Source organism: Microtus ochrogaster, unplaced genomic scaffold (genome assembly GCF_000317375.1).
Source record: "Microtus ochrogaster isolate Prairie Vole_2 unplaced genomic scaffold, MicOch1.0 UNK2, whole genome shotgun sequence".
Taxonomy (NCBI): domain Eukaryota; kingdom Metazoa; phylum Chordata; class Mammalia; order Rodentia; family Cricetidae; genus Microtus; species Microtus ochrogaster.
Window position 1 is genome coordinate 25,300,023 of NW_004949100.1, and position 16,324 is coordinate 25,316,346.

The 16,324-nt window shown below is 40.7% G+C and overlaps 1 protein-coding gene across 1 annotated transcript in view; it reads right to left on the reverse strand.

Moving 5' to 3' along the window:
- Positions 1–13,043, reverse strand: part of Pou6f2 (POU class 6 homeobox 2) — a 163,093-nt gene extending 150,050 nt beyond the window's left edge. Inside the window, exon 1 of the mRNA XM_026788332.1 lies at positions 12,845–13,043. Coding sequence (XP_026644133.1) covers positions 12,845–13,043 — 199 coding nt within the window. The remainder of the gene's footprint in view (positions 1–12,844) is intronic.
- Between the last annotated feature and the right edge of the window lie 3,281 nt (positions 13,044–16,324).

Genomic DNA, 16,324 nt, shown 5'->3' on the forward strand with positions numbered 1-16,324 from the left:
TTCTTTTTGGAATGATACTGTGTATTGTGTGTTATTGTATGTTGGAAGTATGAAATTTCCTTCCTTCCTTCCTTCCTTCCTTTCTTTCTTTCTTTCTTTCTTTCTTTCTTTCTTTCTTTCTTTCTTTCTTTCCCTTTGTGAGCCTAGCCTTTACTGGTTGGACTAGCTCTCCAGCTTGTAATCTGATTTTTGATTTCACAATGGGTTGCCATTAGGAAACTGCCTTGAGTCCCAGCAGAGCTTTTGGATTTTAAATAGTTCTGAGACTGAAAGACTATGAAGACTTGGAGTTGGGCTAAATTTTGCCTTATTTTGTGGCCAAAAGCCCAGACGGTTTGAGTTAGGGAACGGAATGTAGTAGTTTGAATACAGTGTCCCCTACAGGCTCAGATGTTTAAATACTTGGTCTCCAGTTGGTGGCACCATTTGTGTGGTTTTAAAAAGTGTGGTCTTGTTAAATTATGTTGGTTGGAGAAGGCTTTGAGGTTTCAAAGCTTGAGCTATTCCCATTTCACTCTCTCTGGACTTGTGGTTCAACATGTGTCCTCTTAACTGTTCTTGTCACCATGCCTGACAGCCAAAAACATGAATAGAGTTAAAAGCCAAGGGCATTGGTTGCAGCACTCACCAGAATATAATGATAAATCCCAGTAGGCAGAATTAGAGACTGAATTGATGCCTTAGTAGTGTGTTAAGAGTGGTAGGATGGCATATGGGGAGGGAATGTGGGTTTGCAGAACTGTGCTTAAGTCTTGAATAGTTACTAAGTGTTTGCGTTTCCCCGTTCATAACAAGCTTAATGGCATCTAGCAGTAAGGATAGCTAGAATAGGCAGGAAGTGCTGGGTAAGTTGTTAAAGAGTGGTAGATTCCCAAGGAATGAAAGCTATTATCTTCTTCATGGGTTTATGCTATTCTGCTGTTCTAAGGTTATTGCCTTAGATTCAGCAGTAATAGATGCTTTTATGAGCAAGTGTGACTTTATCTTCAGCAATGCTAACTGGTCACTTACAAGCTGGCAGTTCTAGTTGACTTAATGTTTTGGGTCCTCTTGATTTGTGAACCTGGCTTCTATTTTTTAGAAGCCCGAGGATTTCAAGTAAACTTCACATATATAAGATTTCATAGGCTGATTTTACAAGTATAACATTTGACTCTAATATTAAATGTCTATCAAGAAAAAGAAAAAAATAAATGAAAAATAGCAATGAGGGTTATTCTCTAAAAAGCGAAATTGAGTCCTTCTAGGGTGGTTAAAGAATTTACTATTCTAGTCAAACAAAGAAAAGTATCTTTTGAAGACATCTAAGTGAAAATTTAGCTCATTTCTCTTTTATTTTATATTTATATTTTATATTCAGCAGAAATCACGCACATGAAAACTCAAGGCATCAGGCTTCAAGTGTGCTTAGCACACTGAAGAACATTAGCAAAGACCTGTTTACAACCCTGCATTTTCAGAGAAGTGTAACACTGCCAATTTAAGCCACACATTTCCCTCCAGATTACAACTGTGTGCTCTCAGTGCCATTGCACAGTGAGGAGGAGCGATTATTGGCATCTCCACATGTGAATACGACACCTGAAAATCTCAAAAATTCAATCTTGAGCACTGTAGCTATCAATAAAAACACAAAGTATCAAGAAATATCCAGACTCTTGCTGCACAGCAGTCAAAACAACACAACTGTGGCATGAAACACTTTTGATTTGTTCTGGCCTCATGTTAATAAAGCCCAATACAGAGAGCTGCTCTGAATTTCTTCTTGTACATTATGACAAAAACACCTTTTAATTATAAATGAGTTTTGATTTAGACAGTCTTTAAAAACAGTGAGAAATTCTCATTGATTAAAGCATTGGAAGCAAAAAATTTGGAATGTTACCATTACTAACTCTAGGCCCTTTAACAAGTTTGACTTCTCCAAGAATAAAATGAGAATTTTTTTCTTAATAAAGTTACTATGAAGATTAAGTGAAATAACCTACCTTGTGGGAGTATCTCAGCACTGAGTGTGCAACAATAGTAATTGTTACATTCTGGTATTTAGACACAGTTGGCCTAAAAGCATATTAACCTGTGAATTTACATATCTACACAGTTAAGAAAAAGGTTCCTTTGTAAAATCGGAAATATAGATCATGAATTTGGCGGGGTAAGGACTAATGGAAATGATATTGTGTGATTCCACCTTGTAGAATTTGTTATTATATTCTGGAGTTCTATAAGCATTCCCACAGGAATTTTTAGCTCTCAGGCTCATTCTCACTTTTGGGGTCACTATCAAACCTAAGTGTGTGACTAAATTCCCCATGACTAAGTAAGTAAGTTAGAAATGCTTGCAGAATATTAAAAGCAGAGCAGTCTTTTCTAAACATAGTGGTGTGTTAGCTGTGTATTCCCAGTTTACATGGAGACAGTTTCACGCTCATCTCTGCATGAGGAATCTCTGTTCACACCAGGGATGATGATTCACATTTTCTATGCCTCAGGCTCTGTTTCTAGTCCAAGTTGGTTGAAGATTATTTCTTGGTTTCTTTTGACATGTTTTTAATTAACTTTGTTTTGAAAACTAGTTTTGAACCTTGGAGAGATCCCATGATATGCACACTTAAGATGCAGGTCCTGCTTTTGTGCAGAGGCTCGTTGGGAACTGGTCCTGTCCAAGACACCCAACAAATGTTGACTCTAAAGATGTTGATTTAAATAAACTCTCAGAAGACTGTACTTGTGGTTTTGTTTTTGTTGCTGTTATTGTTTATTTATTGAGGCAGGGGATTATGTGGCCCAGGCTGGCCTTGAACTAGCTACTAACTGAGGTTGGCCTTGAGCTCCTTCTTTTTCTGCCTTACCACCTAAGAGCTAGGATTACAGGCACATGAGAACTTACTCAGCTCTCTTTCTGTAACTGTAAATTCCTCTTTTTCCTGTGATGCACTGATCTTTTTATTACTGATTTTTAAAGATTTCTCGGTATGTTAAAGCTACATCCTAGTCTGTCATGTAATGTTACAACTATTTTTCTCTATTACTTGTCTTTTCATTTTTTTAATATGAAATATTTTTATGTGCCATATCTTTGAAAATTTTCAGCATGGGCTCATTCTCTTTGCTTATACTTTCTTTTTTATGTGCACGTTTGTCTGTGTGAGGGTGTCAGATCTTGGAGTTACAGACAGTTGTACCATGTGGGTACTGGGACTTGAATTCCGGTCCTCTGGAAGAGCAACCAGTACTCTTAACCACTGAGGCATCTCTCCAGCCCCTGCTTTTACTTTTATTACATTTTTACTCTTGAAATGCTTAGTCACATTTGAGATGAGATAAATATCACTGGAGGGATTTGTATAAGGATGTGGCATCCAGAGAGAGCTACATAAATTAGTCTAATTCCATATTTGGGATAAAGTGAATTGAAACAAAACAAAGGGCCCAGATACAATAATTATAGTAATTTTAAAAAGTTCAATAGCTTCATTCTGGTCAAACGAGGACAAAAGTTCTCTTCAGCTTCAAAAGTTTGTTTACAGAGGACAGTGTCCATACAGACACCTTGTGGTGAGCTGGGTCTGCCAGAGGTAACTGTTTTCTGGACTTTAACAATACCTTGCAAGGTCAGGGAAATACTCAAGTAGCCAGCTTGCCTTTCTACCTAGACACTCCAGTTGACTTAACACCATACATGCCCACCTTAATTTCCATTCGTTTTCACCCTTTGTCCTGGGTCAGTCCTATTCACCCTCCATGCTGCTGCTGCCTGCACCCCGCTGTGCTAGATGCCCCCTTGTGGGCAGAAGGCTCCTCCACCCTGCAGGTGAGCCTATAGTTCCCTGATTAGCAGATCTGTTTTGTGCCAGAGAAAAATGGAGAAAAACTGCTTTTCCTTTAATCTCAGCCTTGTTTATAATTTTATCCATTTACAGAAATAACAAAGACCTGAACCAGGTGCTATACCAGTTTTATTTCTTAACTTCTTTGTTCTGGGAAGTACTGGAGAGGCACTTCCTTAGGATTTACTTAGCTTCTCTCTTCCTTTTCTGCAAATGTGGAGATCACATGTCAATTCCTAGGAGTACACTTTGAAGAGACCAAATCATGCTATGTGTGTTTCATGACATCATGCATGTCACAGTCAGTCTTGAGGATTTGCCGCCCGTTCTGACTGAGGAAGGAGAGTCAACCTAACCTCCGAGTTATCATTCCACCTTGCTCAACCCCTAAGATCAACTCCCTTTGCACCTTCTGACAGCTGCAGGAATGGAGTATTGTGAAAAGACAGAGAACAAGAACCATAGTAATCTCAGAATAAGATGGGTGTTCCTACCCAACCATTTACAATAGCCAGGTTGAGGCATAGCAATACAAAGCTGACTATTGGAGCCTTGTCTCTGAAGTACCAACCACTACCCTTTAGAGCAGGGATGCAAGAGCAGTGGTTCTTTAATGTGACCAATCCAGCAACCACAGCTTCATTTGGGAACTTGTCAGACAGACTACACCTTAGACCAGCTGCTAGAAAACTCTAAATGGGCCTTAGAAATCCACATACATATTAAGGCATCCTCCTAGTGATTCCAGTTGAAGTTTGGCTAGACAGAGCACATTGCCAGGTAGAACTCACATCTAGTCCTCTAAATTTCAGTTATTCATTACGTAATAGTTATTGCATGCCTCCTAGATATGCAGTCCTGCAGTTGCTTAAGGCACTCTGGCTGTAAAAGGCTCTGACAAATGCTCAAGCTGCAAAGGAGAAAGAAGACAGGGACTCATGTCCTCTATGAAAAATATGATTCTAATTTGACTCTAGGTTCTTGATTCTTTCACATTAAGATGGCTGATACTTTGGGGAAGTATGTGTAACTTGTGCCATACCAATCACTGTGGCACTTCCAAAGAGTGATACAACATACTCTTTATCATCAAGGAACTTAAATTTTCACTGAGAATCAGCAAACAATCTGGGAAGAAGCAGTGCCAACATATGCATACAAATGTAGATAGATAATAGAGACAGCCATATATATATATATACAGATATATATATATGATAGATAGATAAATAGATAGATAGATAGATAGATGATAGATAGGTAGGTAGGCAGATAGAGTATGTATGTAGGTAGGTAGGTAGATAGATAGATAGATAGATAGATAGATAGACAGATGATAGATAGGTAGATAGACTGACTGACAGACAAATAGTGAGCTAAGTAAAGACATCAGTTATTAGAAGTTACACCTGGATAAACCCTCTGTTAATAGAAAAGGCTATAAACCTTAACTGCTGAGCAGTACAATTCAGCCTAGCCTAACCTACATATGCTGTGAAGATGAACATTAACTTGCCATTTACAAGATCATTGAACAAAGAGCCTATTTAGTCATCAAACATTGAATAGCTCAGATATTCTATTCAATACCTTCCATCCTCCATGATCTCTGGCTGGTTGGGTACTGCAACTTCCTGTTGCTACCCAGCCCTGAGAGAGGGTATGATGTGGTATATTGACATCTTGGGGAAAATGTTAAGATTCAAAACCTGAAGCCTGACTTCAGGACATGTATGCATGTCCTAAGTCAAACCATTGTAAATCAGGGATGGTATATATTAAGTTTAATGAATAAATATGGATTACTCAGAGGGCCTTCTTTCCAGTCTTCTAATATTGCAATGACAGTTTTGTCCAAGCACTTTGTCTTTGGGACAACATTCACAAAGACACAAAGATGGGGAAAACAAATGTCATTCTAAAAACCCACATTCTAATATTAAGTCCACTGTATGGGTCTTTGATATTGATCCTGGACCCACTTTTGTCTTTAAGTTACTATAATTCAGAATGTCATAACTTTTGAATTTCTTTAGGGAAATAGGGTCTATAATTAAGAAAATGTGATTTTTTTAGGACACAGAAGAAGGTATTTTCTCAAAATTCTGGGGAAATTAACTTATTATCATGTAAAGTTTATACCTTATGTATAAAACGAGTGGTTCTAACTGCTTAAAAATGAACAAAGTTATGACCTTTTAAGTAGGAACAAATCGACAGAGGTAATTCCTTGCCTTATTTATTCCATGAGGACTTTAATTAGCTTTGTACATTTGGGGACAGATAAAAACAAATAACAATTCTTCTTTGGATTTGAGGAGAATCATTGACAACATGTCTTGTGTTTCTCTTTAGGTGGGGTTGAAAATGTGGGCTCTGGTGACCTCACAAAATCCTGGAATACGGGGAACAAATCCAGGGGATATCATAACAGAGCAGCTGCCTGGAGAGCAGAGTGAACTTTCCCAGGCACAGCCTCAAAGAGCTGCCCTTATCCCTTTCTTAGTTAACAGTCTCATTAGTGACTGGAGGAAGGGCAGAGGGGGGATGACTATCAAGAGGATGATTGACAGAATGAGGGTGCACCATGCTCATGAGGAGCTCAGAGTGGTGAAATAAACCTGACAAGATAACATATCATGAAGAATAGTTAGCAATTGATTTTAAAGCGAGTGCACATGCGCGCGCGCACACACTCAGAGACACAGGCACACCCACACATTTACATGTACCTCTATAGGTCTCTTAGAATAAAGATCCATGGGTAACAGAGGGACATACAGTACAGTGCCTCACAGATTCTGTGGACAGTGAGCAACAGTGGAGTCAACACAATTGTGGGGGTAGCCTAACTCGATGCCATCAATAAAAGAACAGAACCTTAAGCAAAGGTAGTAGTAGGAGCCCCTATATGCAGGGCTGGCAGATCCTAGGGGGAATATTGTGTTCAGTTCTGGATGGCATGATTTGCTAGGGACACTGCACAGAACTCCATCATTTCTTCATGATGCCAGATGACCTGAAATGATTGAAACTAGAATCTCTACAACCATGTCAATCCTCATTTCACAGGAGAGCTATGGAATGAGTCCTCGAATTATCAAATGGACACCGAAAATCATATTGAACTTTGGGCCGGGATGACTGACATCACAGGAGAGAAAATTGTGAAGCGCTGGGGATAAGAAAAGCAAAACTGCTCTCTACGGCATTTTATCAAAAAACAAACGGGGCACAATTTTCACTGTGAAATGAAAAAAAGGGCCCCAGATGGGTGTTATACTGCACACTTTCAATCCCAGCACTTGGGCAGCAGAGACAGGCAGATCTCTGGGAGCTCAAGGCCAGCATGGTCCAGATACTCAGTTCTAGGACAGCCAGAGCTACGTGGTTATATGTTGTCTCACAAAACAGAACAAAAACAAACCAATAAAACAGCAAACCCTCAGACAAAACACCAACAAAACAAATAAACAAAAACCCCAAACCAAACAAAACCTACATATAAAACATCCAAGTAATCCAACCACACAAAAATAGAACAAGGAAAAGGATCATTCGAATGTGGCAGATGCCTTCTAAGAAAGATTTTGTCATAGTGACTTTCCCTCCATTCTTATGCTGATGTCTTTGAAGGTGAGGTTTTAAAGGAGACAGTGAATAAATATGGAGCCATTAAGTAATCCGTATTTATTAATCCAACAAGTCTGATGGTCTCATAAGAAGGTAAAGTTTGGGTAGACATAGGCAGAAAATGACCTCCCAGAACCTGGAGGAAGGCCACCCAGAACACATTCTTCTTTCTTGGTCCCTCAGAACCAACTCTGAGGGTGGACTGCCTCCCATTCTTAGCAAGAATTCTGATTGGTTCTAATAAATAAAACCTGTAGTCAGGTATTATGGGGTGAAAGCTGAGAGATCAGAGAAGCAGCGTAGCTAGTAACTAGAGTAGTAACTAGAGAGACCTTTTACCTCTACCAAATCCTCAGAACAAAAGGGCAATCCTGCTCTCAGACTGCATCCTCTGCCTGCATCCTCAGACTGACTGCTTCTGACTGCACTGCCTCCACTAAACCTCAGACTGCAATGGGTTCCTGTCTCCTCCCACCTTTTATTCCTCTCTTGCCCGACCATTTCACATCCTGACTCCACCTCCCTGTTACTGAGATTAAAGGTGTGGGACACCACAACCTGTCTGTTTCTCTTTGAGACTGGATCAATCTAGTGTAGCCCAGGGTGGCCTTGAACTCACAGTGATCTGTCTGCCTCTGTGCCTCCTGAGTCCGGGGATGAAAGTGTGTGCCCCCACTGCCTGGCCTTAACTTTGCACTCTGATATTCAGGCAAGCTTTATTTGTTAAAACACAAACAAAATATCACAATACCCGCTGGTGGGAGAATGATTTCTCTGGTGTAAGACACCCTGTCTGCAGTACTTCAGTACAGCTATTTTAGCAAACTAAAGCAGAAATGAGGTTAGGGCTGGGGATGAGAGCTGTCCCCAGCCCTAGCATTCTGCCATGGATACAAAGCCTTGGTTATTAGTCCTTCTCCCAACATGGTAATTTCTCTATGAGAGACTTAACATTTGGAACCACCTTCCAAAGGGTCTGGTTCTCCTCTTGGGCATTCCATTACCTCCCTGATCCTTAGCCATCTTGATGCATCCCTTAATAGTGTTTCTTTTGCACATTTAACAGAATTCTGGTCTCTGCTTTATCTGTAGATTCACTATTCAGTTGAGCCATGGAGACACTTTAAAGTTTTATAGTTTATGTTTCTGTGACATTTTGATGAAGGATAGCATTCTACACTGGCCTTTAAGAATATTATTAGTGACTGAACCCCTCACTCTTGAGCAGTCACAGGTCTGGTTCTTGCCAGCGTGGCTGGCCTTTGGGAGAGGATGCTAGACTTGGCTACCTAGTCAGATTCAGGGCAGTTTTGAAGCCCTGCTGCCAAGGCAGGCCATGGATGCTGGAGAGGCTAGTAGGATAAAAGTCCCCTCATGTTTGGCAGGGAAAAGCATGCCCAAAGGAAGCTGCCTCCAGCAAGTGCAATCCCACTAAGTTAATCGAACTGTGCTGCTCTGTGTCCCTTGCTGAGAATTGTCTAAGCCATTCATGCCACACTGGCCTGGAGAAGAGAAGAAGAGTTGAGTGAGGACCTGTATATAGGTCCTGTGCACAGCCAAGGACATCGAACACTCTAGCATAGTTTGGCTTTCTGCAACTGCCAACTCATGTAGTCAGTTCCCAGAACTATTCAATGATGCATGAAGCCCATACCAAACTTGAAAAATTCCAGCCCCTCATTACCTATTTAGTGCTAGTTCTCTGCTGGGCCCCAGATGGGAGACTGGTATATCCCTCCTACTTTTTTTTTTTTGTGTGTGTGTGTGTGTATATTTTAGAGTCTTCATGTGGTATCAAATGCCATGGGTACAAATTAGGGGTTGGTGCTTGTTAATTTTTTTGATCTCTCTCTTGATGGATCCACATGCATATTTATTAGGCGGATGAAGCATGAAGAAGTCAGAGGATGTGCTGATAAGGTGGACTAGTTATATAAGAAGGTGGAGAAATATGTGAGATAAATGGTGAAAATAAAAGCACCACCCCCTAGGCAGCCCAGGAGAGTGGGGGAGGGGGCTGTGCTGGTCTCACCCACCCAGCCAAGATGATTCACAGGTAGGCCTGTTTCAGACCTGAATCGCTTATTGGAAATCTCTGTGAGCAGGTATACTTTTACTTAAAGTGGACTTAGCAAGGAGACATGAGTGGCACCCTGACCTTCTAGATTAGTTGAGATTGGGTGTGCTCAAACAACGACCTCCTGCTTTCTGATTTGAGTAAGGGTGAGATTAGACGCACCATTTAAAGCACAGTCATAAAGGTATTTCTTGACTCGGCAGGGCCAGTCACCCAAATCCATTGTACGTTGAAAACATAATTAAATACTCCATTTCATCCACCTAACTTGCTCTCCATCGATATTTGGCTACGCAGTAGCTGCAGAGTGGGATGGTCGTTGTGAGCATATAGCAGCCAGAGAGCTGCAACTGCCTGCCTCCACCTGCCTACTATGTCTGGAGAGAATAAAATTGCCCATTGCTAATTAGGGTCGTATCCAAACTTGGAAGTCAAAGTTTTAGTTCTAGTTAATGTATTTCACCTAAAAAGCTTTGAAAACCGCCGTGAGTCAAGAGGGAAAATGAGCCTCATATTTGGTCATGTAGACTTGAGGCCTCTGCAGTGCTCTTCTGGAGTGGCCCAGGCACTGGAAAGAGAGACTCTGGGAAGAAGAGGATGTAGGCTCCAGACGGGAGGAAGAAGGGTTGCAAACATCCTGCAGAGGGGACTTCTGTGGAGCTGTGAAGGAGGTCGAGAGGCTGTTTATGGATTTGAGGTTTGATCCTAAGAGCTAGAGGGACAGAGCATTCATTTTGAGATAATAACCATCTTTGCATTTTAGATACTAGTTTTGACTGGGGGAGGGAAAAAGGGGCTAGGAGGGTAGTTTATTAAAATGCCTTATGTGAAAATGTGCATTATGGAAACAATTATGATTATGAGAAGGTAACCTGCTCTCAAGAAAGAGACAAACGTTTTACTCCAAAAGCTGTTTTGTTAGGAGAAACAGAGGAGACATTGGTTAGCTGTTTTAAGAAGCTGCTAGTTTGTTCCCAGCTAATGACCGTAAGCTGCAATTCTATAGAGACAGGGACCAGGATTCCTTTTTATATCCATCAATCTATTTTAGTGCCTGAAAAATACTGTTGATATGGAATGAAGTTTCATTTAGTGATAAATGAAAGGGAAATTGTGTTACTTGCAGTAAAATGGATGGAACTAGAGATCATTCTGCTAAGTGAAACAAGCCAGACTCACAAAACTCTGCTTTTCCACCCTTGTCAGACTCACAAAGACAAGAATAGCTGATTTTCTCCCATCTTCCCTACGTGGAATGGGTCTAGATAAGGGGAGGGAAGAGCGATCTAGTTTCACTTTCCTTTGCTTATCTGAATTAGCACTTTTCAATTTTATTTTTAATGTGATTTCTTTTTGATACATGTTTGCAAAATGCATTTACCCTTCATATACATGGCCTTGGAATTTGGAAATTCAACAAAGCGAACTCAAGCAAATGCTTCTTTGTGTGTGTGTGTGTGTGTGTGTGTGTGTGTGTGTGTGTGTGTGTAAGAAATGTGCAAATACTACATCATTTTACAAGGGGCATCAAGGACCCATGGTTTTTACTCATTGTTAAGGCACGACTGTACTATTAGTAGGAGAAATTATATTTGATGAGTCTTATTAACATTTTGGGTTAGAAAGTCTACTTTTAATCCATCAATTTGACCAGCACTATTGATTCAGTATAAAAACTGAGATAGTTAGGCCATTGTGATTGTTACTTTCTAGAGGGACAGTTGGTTCTTCCAATGACATAACCCCTGGTTCCTGTCTAAATACATGCACCGTTTTAGTTCCTGTTACCCATCTACTTAGCCTCTACTAGTTTTTTTATATCTTATGAATGATATTAGCAAGTGTCTCCTAGTTTTATGCCCATATTTAACTGCTCATTTTCCTTTTAATTTTCCCCGTTTTTTCTCAAATCCTCTATCCCATTCTTGAACAGGCCAAGCTGTCCATTCCTATCACTTCTTTCCTTATTACCCAGGCCACAGTGTCTTCCTGCTTCTCAAGGGCAGTATGATTCCTCCTCCTCCATAGAACTGTGGTGAAAGGGCCATGGCCATCGTCACAGTGAAAAGGATAAGGGTATAAAAGAAATTGTAACAAATTTCTGGTTTTCATTGGAAATTTTAGTTTGTTCTTGAAATGCTGTAGACATAACACCACATTCTGACTTTACAAATAATTAGCCTGAGAACTTGGTCCATTCAACTCTCTCTTATTACCATGACCACATGCATAGCCTGAAAAGGAAGAGGGCCCATTTACTCCAGTTAAGGGTGCAGGTAGGGTCCTGAAATCCAGAAACAGAAGCAGAGGAAAGAAGGGAAGCTAAAGAGAGTGCCGGGCAACAAAAAGGAGTGAGGAAAGAAAAACAAATTCAAGGGACAAAACCAACGGGCCCCAAGTGGCCTTATTATGTGAATTGACGGCAGATAACTACATCTTTGTACCACGGAGCTTCATAAATTTCATCACTTGTTTGGCTTGTCAGAAACATGCTGACCTCACTTCCCCCATTAACAAGCTTGCCCTATTTGGAGGGGAGATTCTTTATGAATGCAGGGCCCAGGAATGAACTTCATGCCAGGCAGAGGGAGGGCGGCTTCTTAGGCTAAGGTAGAGAGGCCCTGGCCCAGTATCAATTGAGCACAGGCAGTCACCACTTCTAGGCTTGTGAAATGGTTCAAAGCAGAGTTGAGAAAGGAGTCAGAGGGAGATAGCTTTGCACATGATGGTGGGGTTCTGTTCATTTGCCTGGATGCATATTTCTGTAGGAAGACAGAGGCTACCAGCTCGTATGACCAAGTCTGTAAATATTCTATAAGACAGTTCATTTGTGTTCATTTGAGGTTTTGCCTTTATTTTATATTTTGTTTTTTTGTTTTTTTTTTTTTTTTTTTGAGAACAACTGCAAAACTCCATAATCCCCAGTCTCCGAACCTGCCTCTCTTAATTCAGACTAGATGAAGAAAATGGCTTTACATTCCCAGTGTTCTGGGATGGATTGAATGGTCAGAAATTGCATTCTATTTCCACGACACTGAGTTTTTGCTGTGGGCTCCTGTATAGCCATGAAAGAGAATCTCAACTCTATAAAGCCAAGAAAAACTCCCCATGGTCAACTTATGCACAAGACGAGGTCCATAAAGTTGCGCTTGCTGACTAGCTTGGGTTTTAGTGTCTCAAGACAAACTGCATCAAATTACACACAGAAACAAAGCATCCAGAATGCCAACAAGACCTTATCTCTTATTCCTAAGGTGTTTCCTCTTGCTCCCCAGCTGGCTGCTTTTCCCTCCTGCTGATTTACACTTTCTCGGTGGACACAAAGGTGGACCGAGCGCGAGCTGTTTAGTGCATTCCTTGGCGCCTTGAACAGATAATGAAAACGGCTCATGCCCCGCACACTCCTTCTCGTTGTAATGACGGCTTGGAAACCTTTTCACACCGCACGCTGTAATCAGAGCTCGTGGACAGGCAATGGATTCATCAAAATTCATTGGATGCATGTTGGGGTTTGTGGAGGTGGGGAGCAGAGAGGCAGACAGGAAGGTGGGCTTAGCACTCACCTTCGCTCTTCCGGGTCTCCCTGAGCCCAGCGCCAGGGGAAAGTGTGTGGAGGGTCATCCGTTATTTCCACTCGCTATTTTGGTCGGCCACATAAAAAATCTCCCTGACAATCCTGAATTGCATGTATAAACCATTTTATGACTGTTGGTCCTCTTGTTGCTCTTTGAGCTTGCAGCTTTCTTCCCTTCTGAGTACCCCATATTTCCTCGTCTCTGCTAGATCCAACATAAACATTTATCTTCTTGGACCATGTATTCAAAAAAAAAAAAAAGGTATAGGGAATAGTAAAAATACAGAGTCAAATGTGAGTGGCAGCCCCATAATTCTTTATGAAGTAGCAGGTAAGATTGATTGCCAAGGGTCAAAAGGCTAGGTCAAACTCCGCTCATTCGTCAGCTGAATGTCATTTTTGTTTTCCCTGTCACCAGATAGCTTTTAAAAAAAATTGCAACTCCTTCCTCATTATCTGGGACTTGGCTCCTTTTCTGCCATCCAGTATTAATGAAACCGTGCTTCAAGCTTGGCCCTCATCTTCTGAGGTTCTCCTTCATGCACTGCCTTTTTTTTTTTTCCTGAGCACCACAGAGAAAGCACCATTTCAAAGGCCATTTTCTCCCACAGCCACGCTGGGAAATTGCCACTAGAGTGAGAATGATTTGAAAACGCACGAGAGGTATAAACGTTTGGATGAACAAAAATGCAATTAAGTCACAGCAGGTGTAAAGCGCGCTTCCCAGAGTAATTGGACGGTGGCGATGTCTTTGCATCTCATAAAGGGAAAACAGGATGAGGTATATAATTATGTTATTGAAAACATTGGTGTTCTCTAGCTGTAGGTATAAAGCTATATTTTATGAGTTTGCCCTGTTAACTGATAACTTAGAGCACTTGGCAGCTCTGTGCTCTAAAAAGTCACAAATTAATTAGCACATAGTTAATCATCATTATCTTTTACTGTGAAATAATTAAACATAAGTCAGGCTTAGTTATGTTATGTTCGATGGTGGAGCCATCGAACATAGTGTGCCATAAAGAAAAGATTCCTCTCTGTAATTACAGTGGATCGCAACAACATAAAGCAAAATTTAAAATAATATGTTGGTCTCTTTGGGTATTTAACATGACACTCATGTCAGGTCAAATGTAGGTCAACACTAGCAAATAATTTCACCTCCAAAAGCTTCACTTAATTAGCTCATGTTTCATTACTTAAACCTTGGGTTTTTTTTAATTGTTTGCTTGTTTGTTTATTTGAGATGGAGTCCTGTCTATATAGCCCTGGATATCTTAGATCTCACTATGTGGACCAGGTTGGCCTCAAACTCAGAGAGATCTGTTAGCCTCTGCCTTCTGAATACTGGAATTAAAGGCATGCATCACTAAGCCTGACTTATGTTTAATTATTTCACAGTAAAAGATAATGATGATTAACTATGTGCTAATTAATTTGTGACTTTTTAGAGCACAGAGCTGCCAAGTGCTCTAAGTTATCAGTTAACAGGGCAAACTCATAAAATATAGCTTTATACCTACAGCTAGAGAACACCAATGTTTTCAATAAGAATGGTAAGTTTATTTTGTAGCCCTGTGCTCTTTTCTTCTCCAGCCTACTTCTTTTGTAAAAACATTTGTCTTAGTTTATTTTATTATTAAGTTTATTTTTAAAACATTTATTTTATGTGTATTGGTGTTTTGCCATGGGTGTCCTGTGCCTTGGAACTGGAGTTCTAGACAGTTGTAAGCTGCAATGTGGGTGCTGGGAATTGAACCCGGGTCCTCTGGAAGAGCAGTCAGTGCTCTTCTGAGCCATCGCTTTAGCCCCTCTATAATATTTCTCTAAATATTGTTAGTGCAGAGACATGGCCCATAAGTCTATATTAGTGGTGACGTTATACGGACTAATCATGTAAACCTCCTTTGTATTTGGGATTTTCATCACATCATCTGTTCTTATTAGTTGGCAACTATATGGTATGCTGAAGTCTGTAGAGGCCAGTGAGCTTCTCTCAGAGAACTGCAAACTACAGTCTTTAAGGCGGGGGGGGGATTTATCTGAGAATTATTATTATTATGGAGAATCCTGGTTATTTCCTGACTGGTAGAAATAACCTTGAGATAATAATCAAAATCATTTCATGAAATTTTAGGCTAATTTCAATCAACCAAGCAGTCAGTAGTTAACTTTGAAAGTAGCATGGTTTGGGAACACAGTTTGTCTTTTTAAAAAATACCATATATTCAAGCATTCTCCAGGTTTACCTTAAGGTCCTTGAGTAAAGGAGACATGATGCAACCATACTGAGAATGCAGAATATAAGAGTCAAAAGCTAAGAGGACAATCCCCCACAGAGTATGGCTTGGTGCGCAGACTTATCCCAGAAGCCTGAAGCTCTGAACTCTTTCAGGGAGCTACTCTAGGTGAGAGCAGAAAGTGGGCTACATGAATTCTAGGGGAAAGTTGGATTCTGTGGGTGGAAGGGTCACTCTGGAGACAATCATTGAGAAGAGCAATATAGTGAGGAGACAAACAACTGTGAAAGAAGAAGTTGACCCAGCTAACATGAAGGGGATTTAAGATGCTCAAAACCCATATAAGGCAAGGAAAAGCTGTGTTAAATTTTTGGAACTATTCCATTAAAAATACTTTCCTAACTGTGGCTCAGCTGTGAACGAATTATTTTCATCAACCTTTCTCTATCTAAGACTCAGGGAACATCTTGGAAGAGGGGGCGGAAAGAATGTAAGAGCTAACAGATGTCAGAGCTGTGATGCTGATTTCTAGACATGGCATGGCTGTTACAAGCATCAGCTCACAACAGCTGTGGTTCTGTTTACAAGGCCAAGCCAGTCAGTAACCCAGCATGGATGAGGAGGAGGCTCCATCCCTAGTGGACGTGACATCTTGATAGCCATTGAGTGGGGAGAGTCACTCTTCTTTTAGGATACAGATACTAGCCATGCCCCAGTGGTTGAGCACACACTCAAGCACATAAGGGTGACACTAACTTGACTCAAGATTATTAGCAAATACAAAAAAGGAGGCCATGAAGTTGAGAGATACGATGTGCAGGGCACTAGGGAGAGTAGTGGTGGATGGATGTGATCAAAATTTACTGTATAACAAAGGATTGTCTGGAGTCATTACCATCCCTGACTTCAAACTCTACTACAGAGCTACAGTATTGAAAACAGCTTGGTATTGGCATAAAAACAGAGAAGT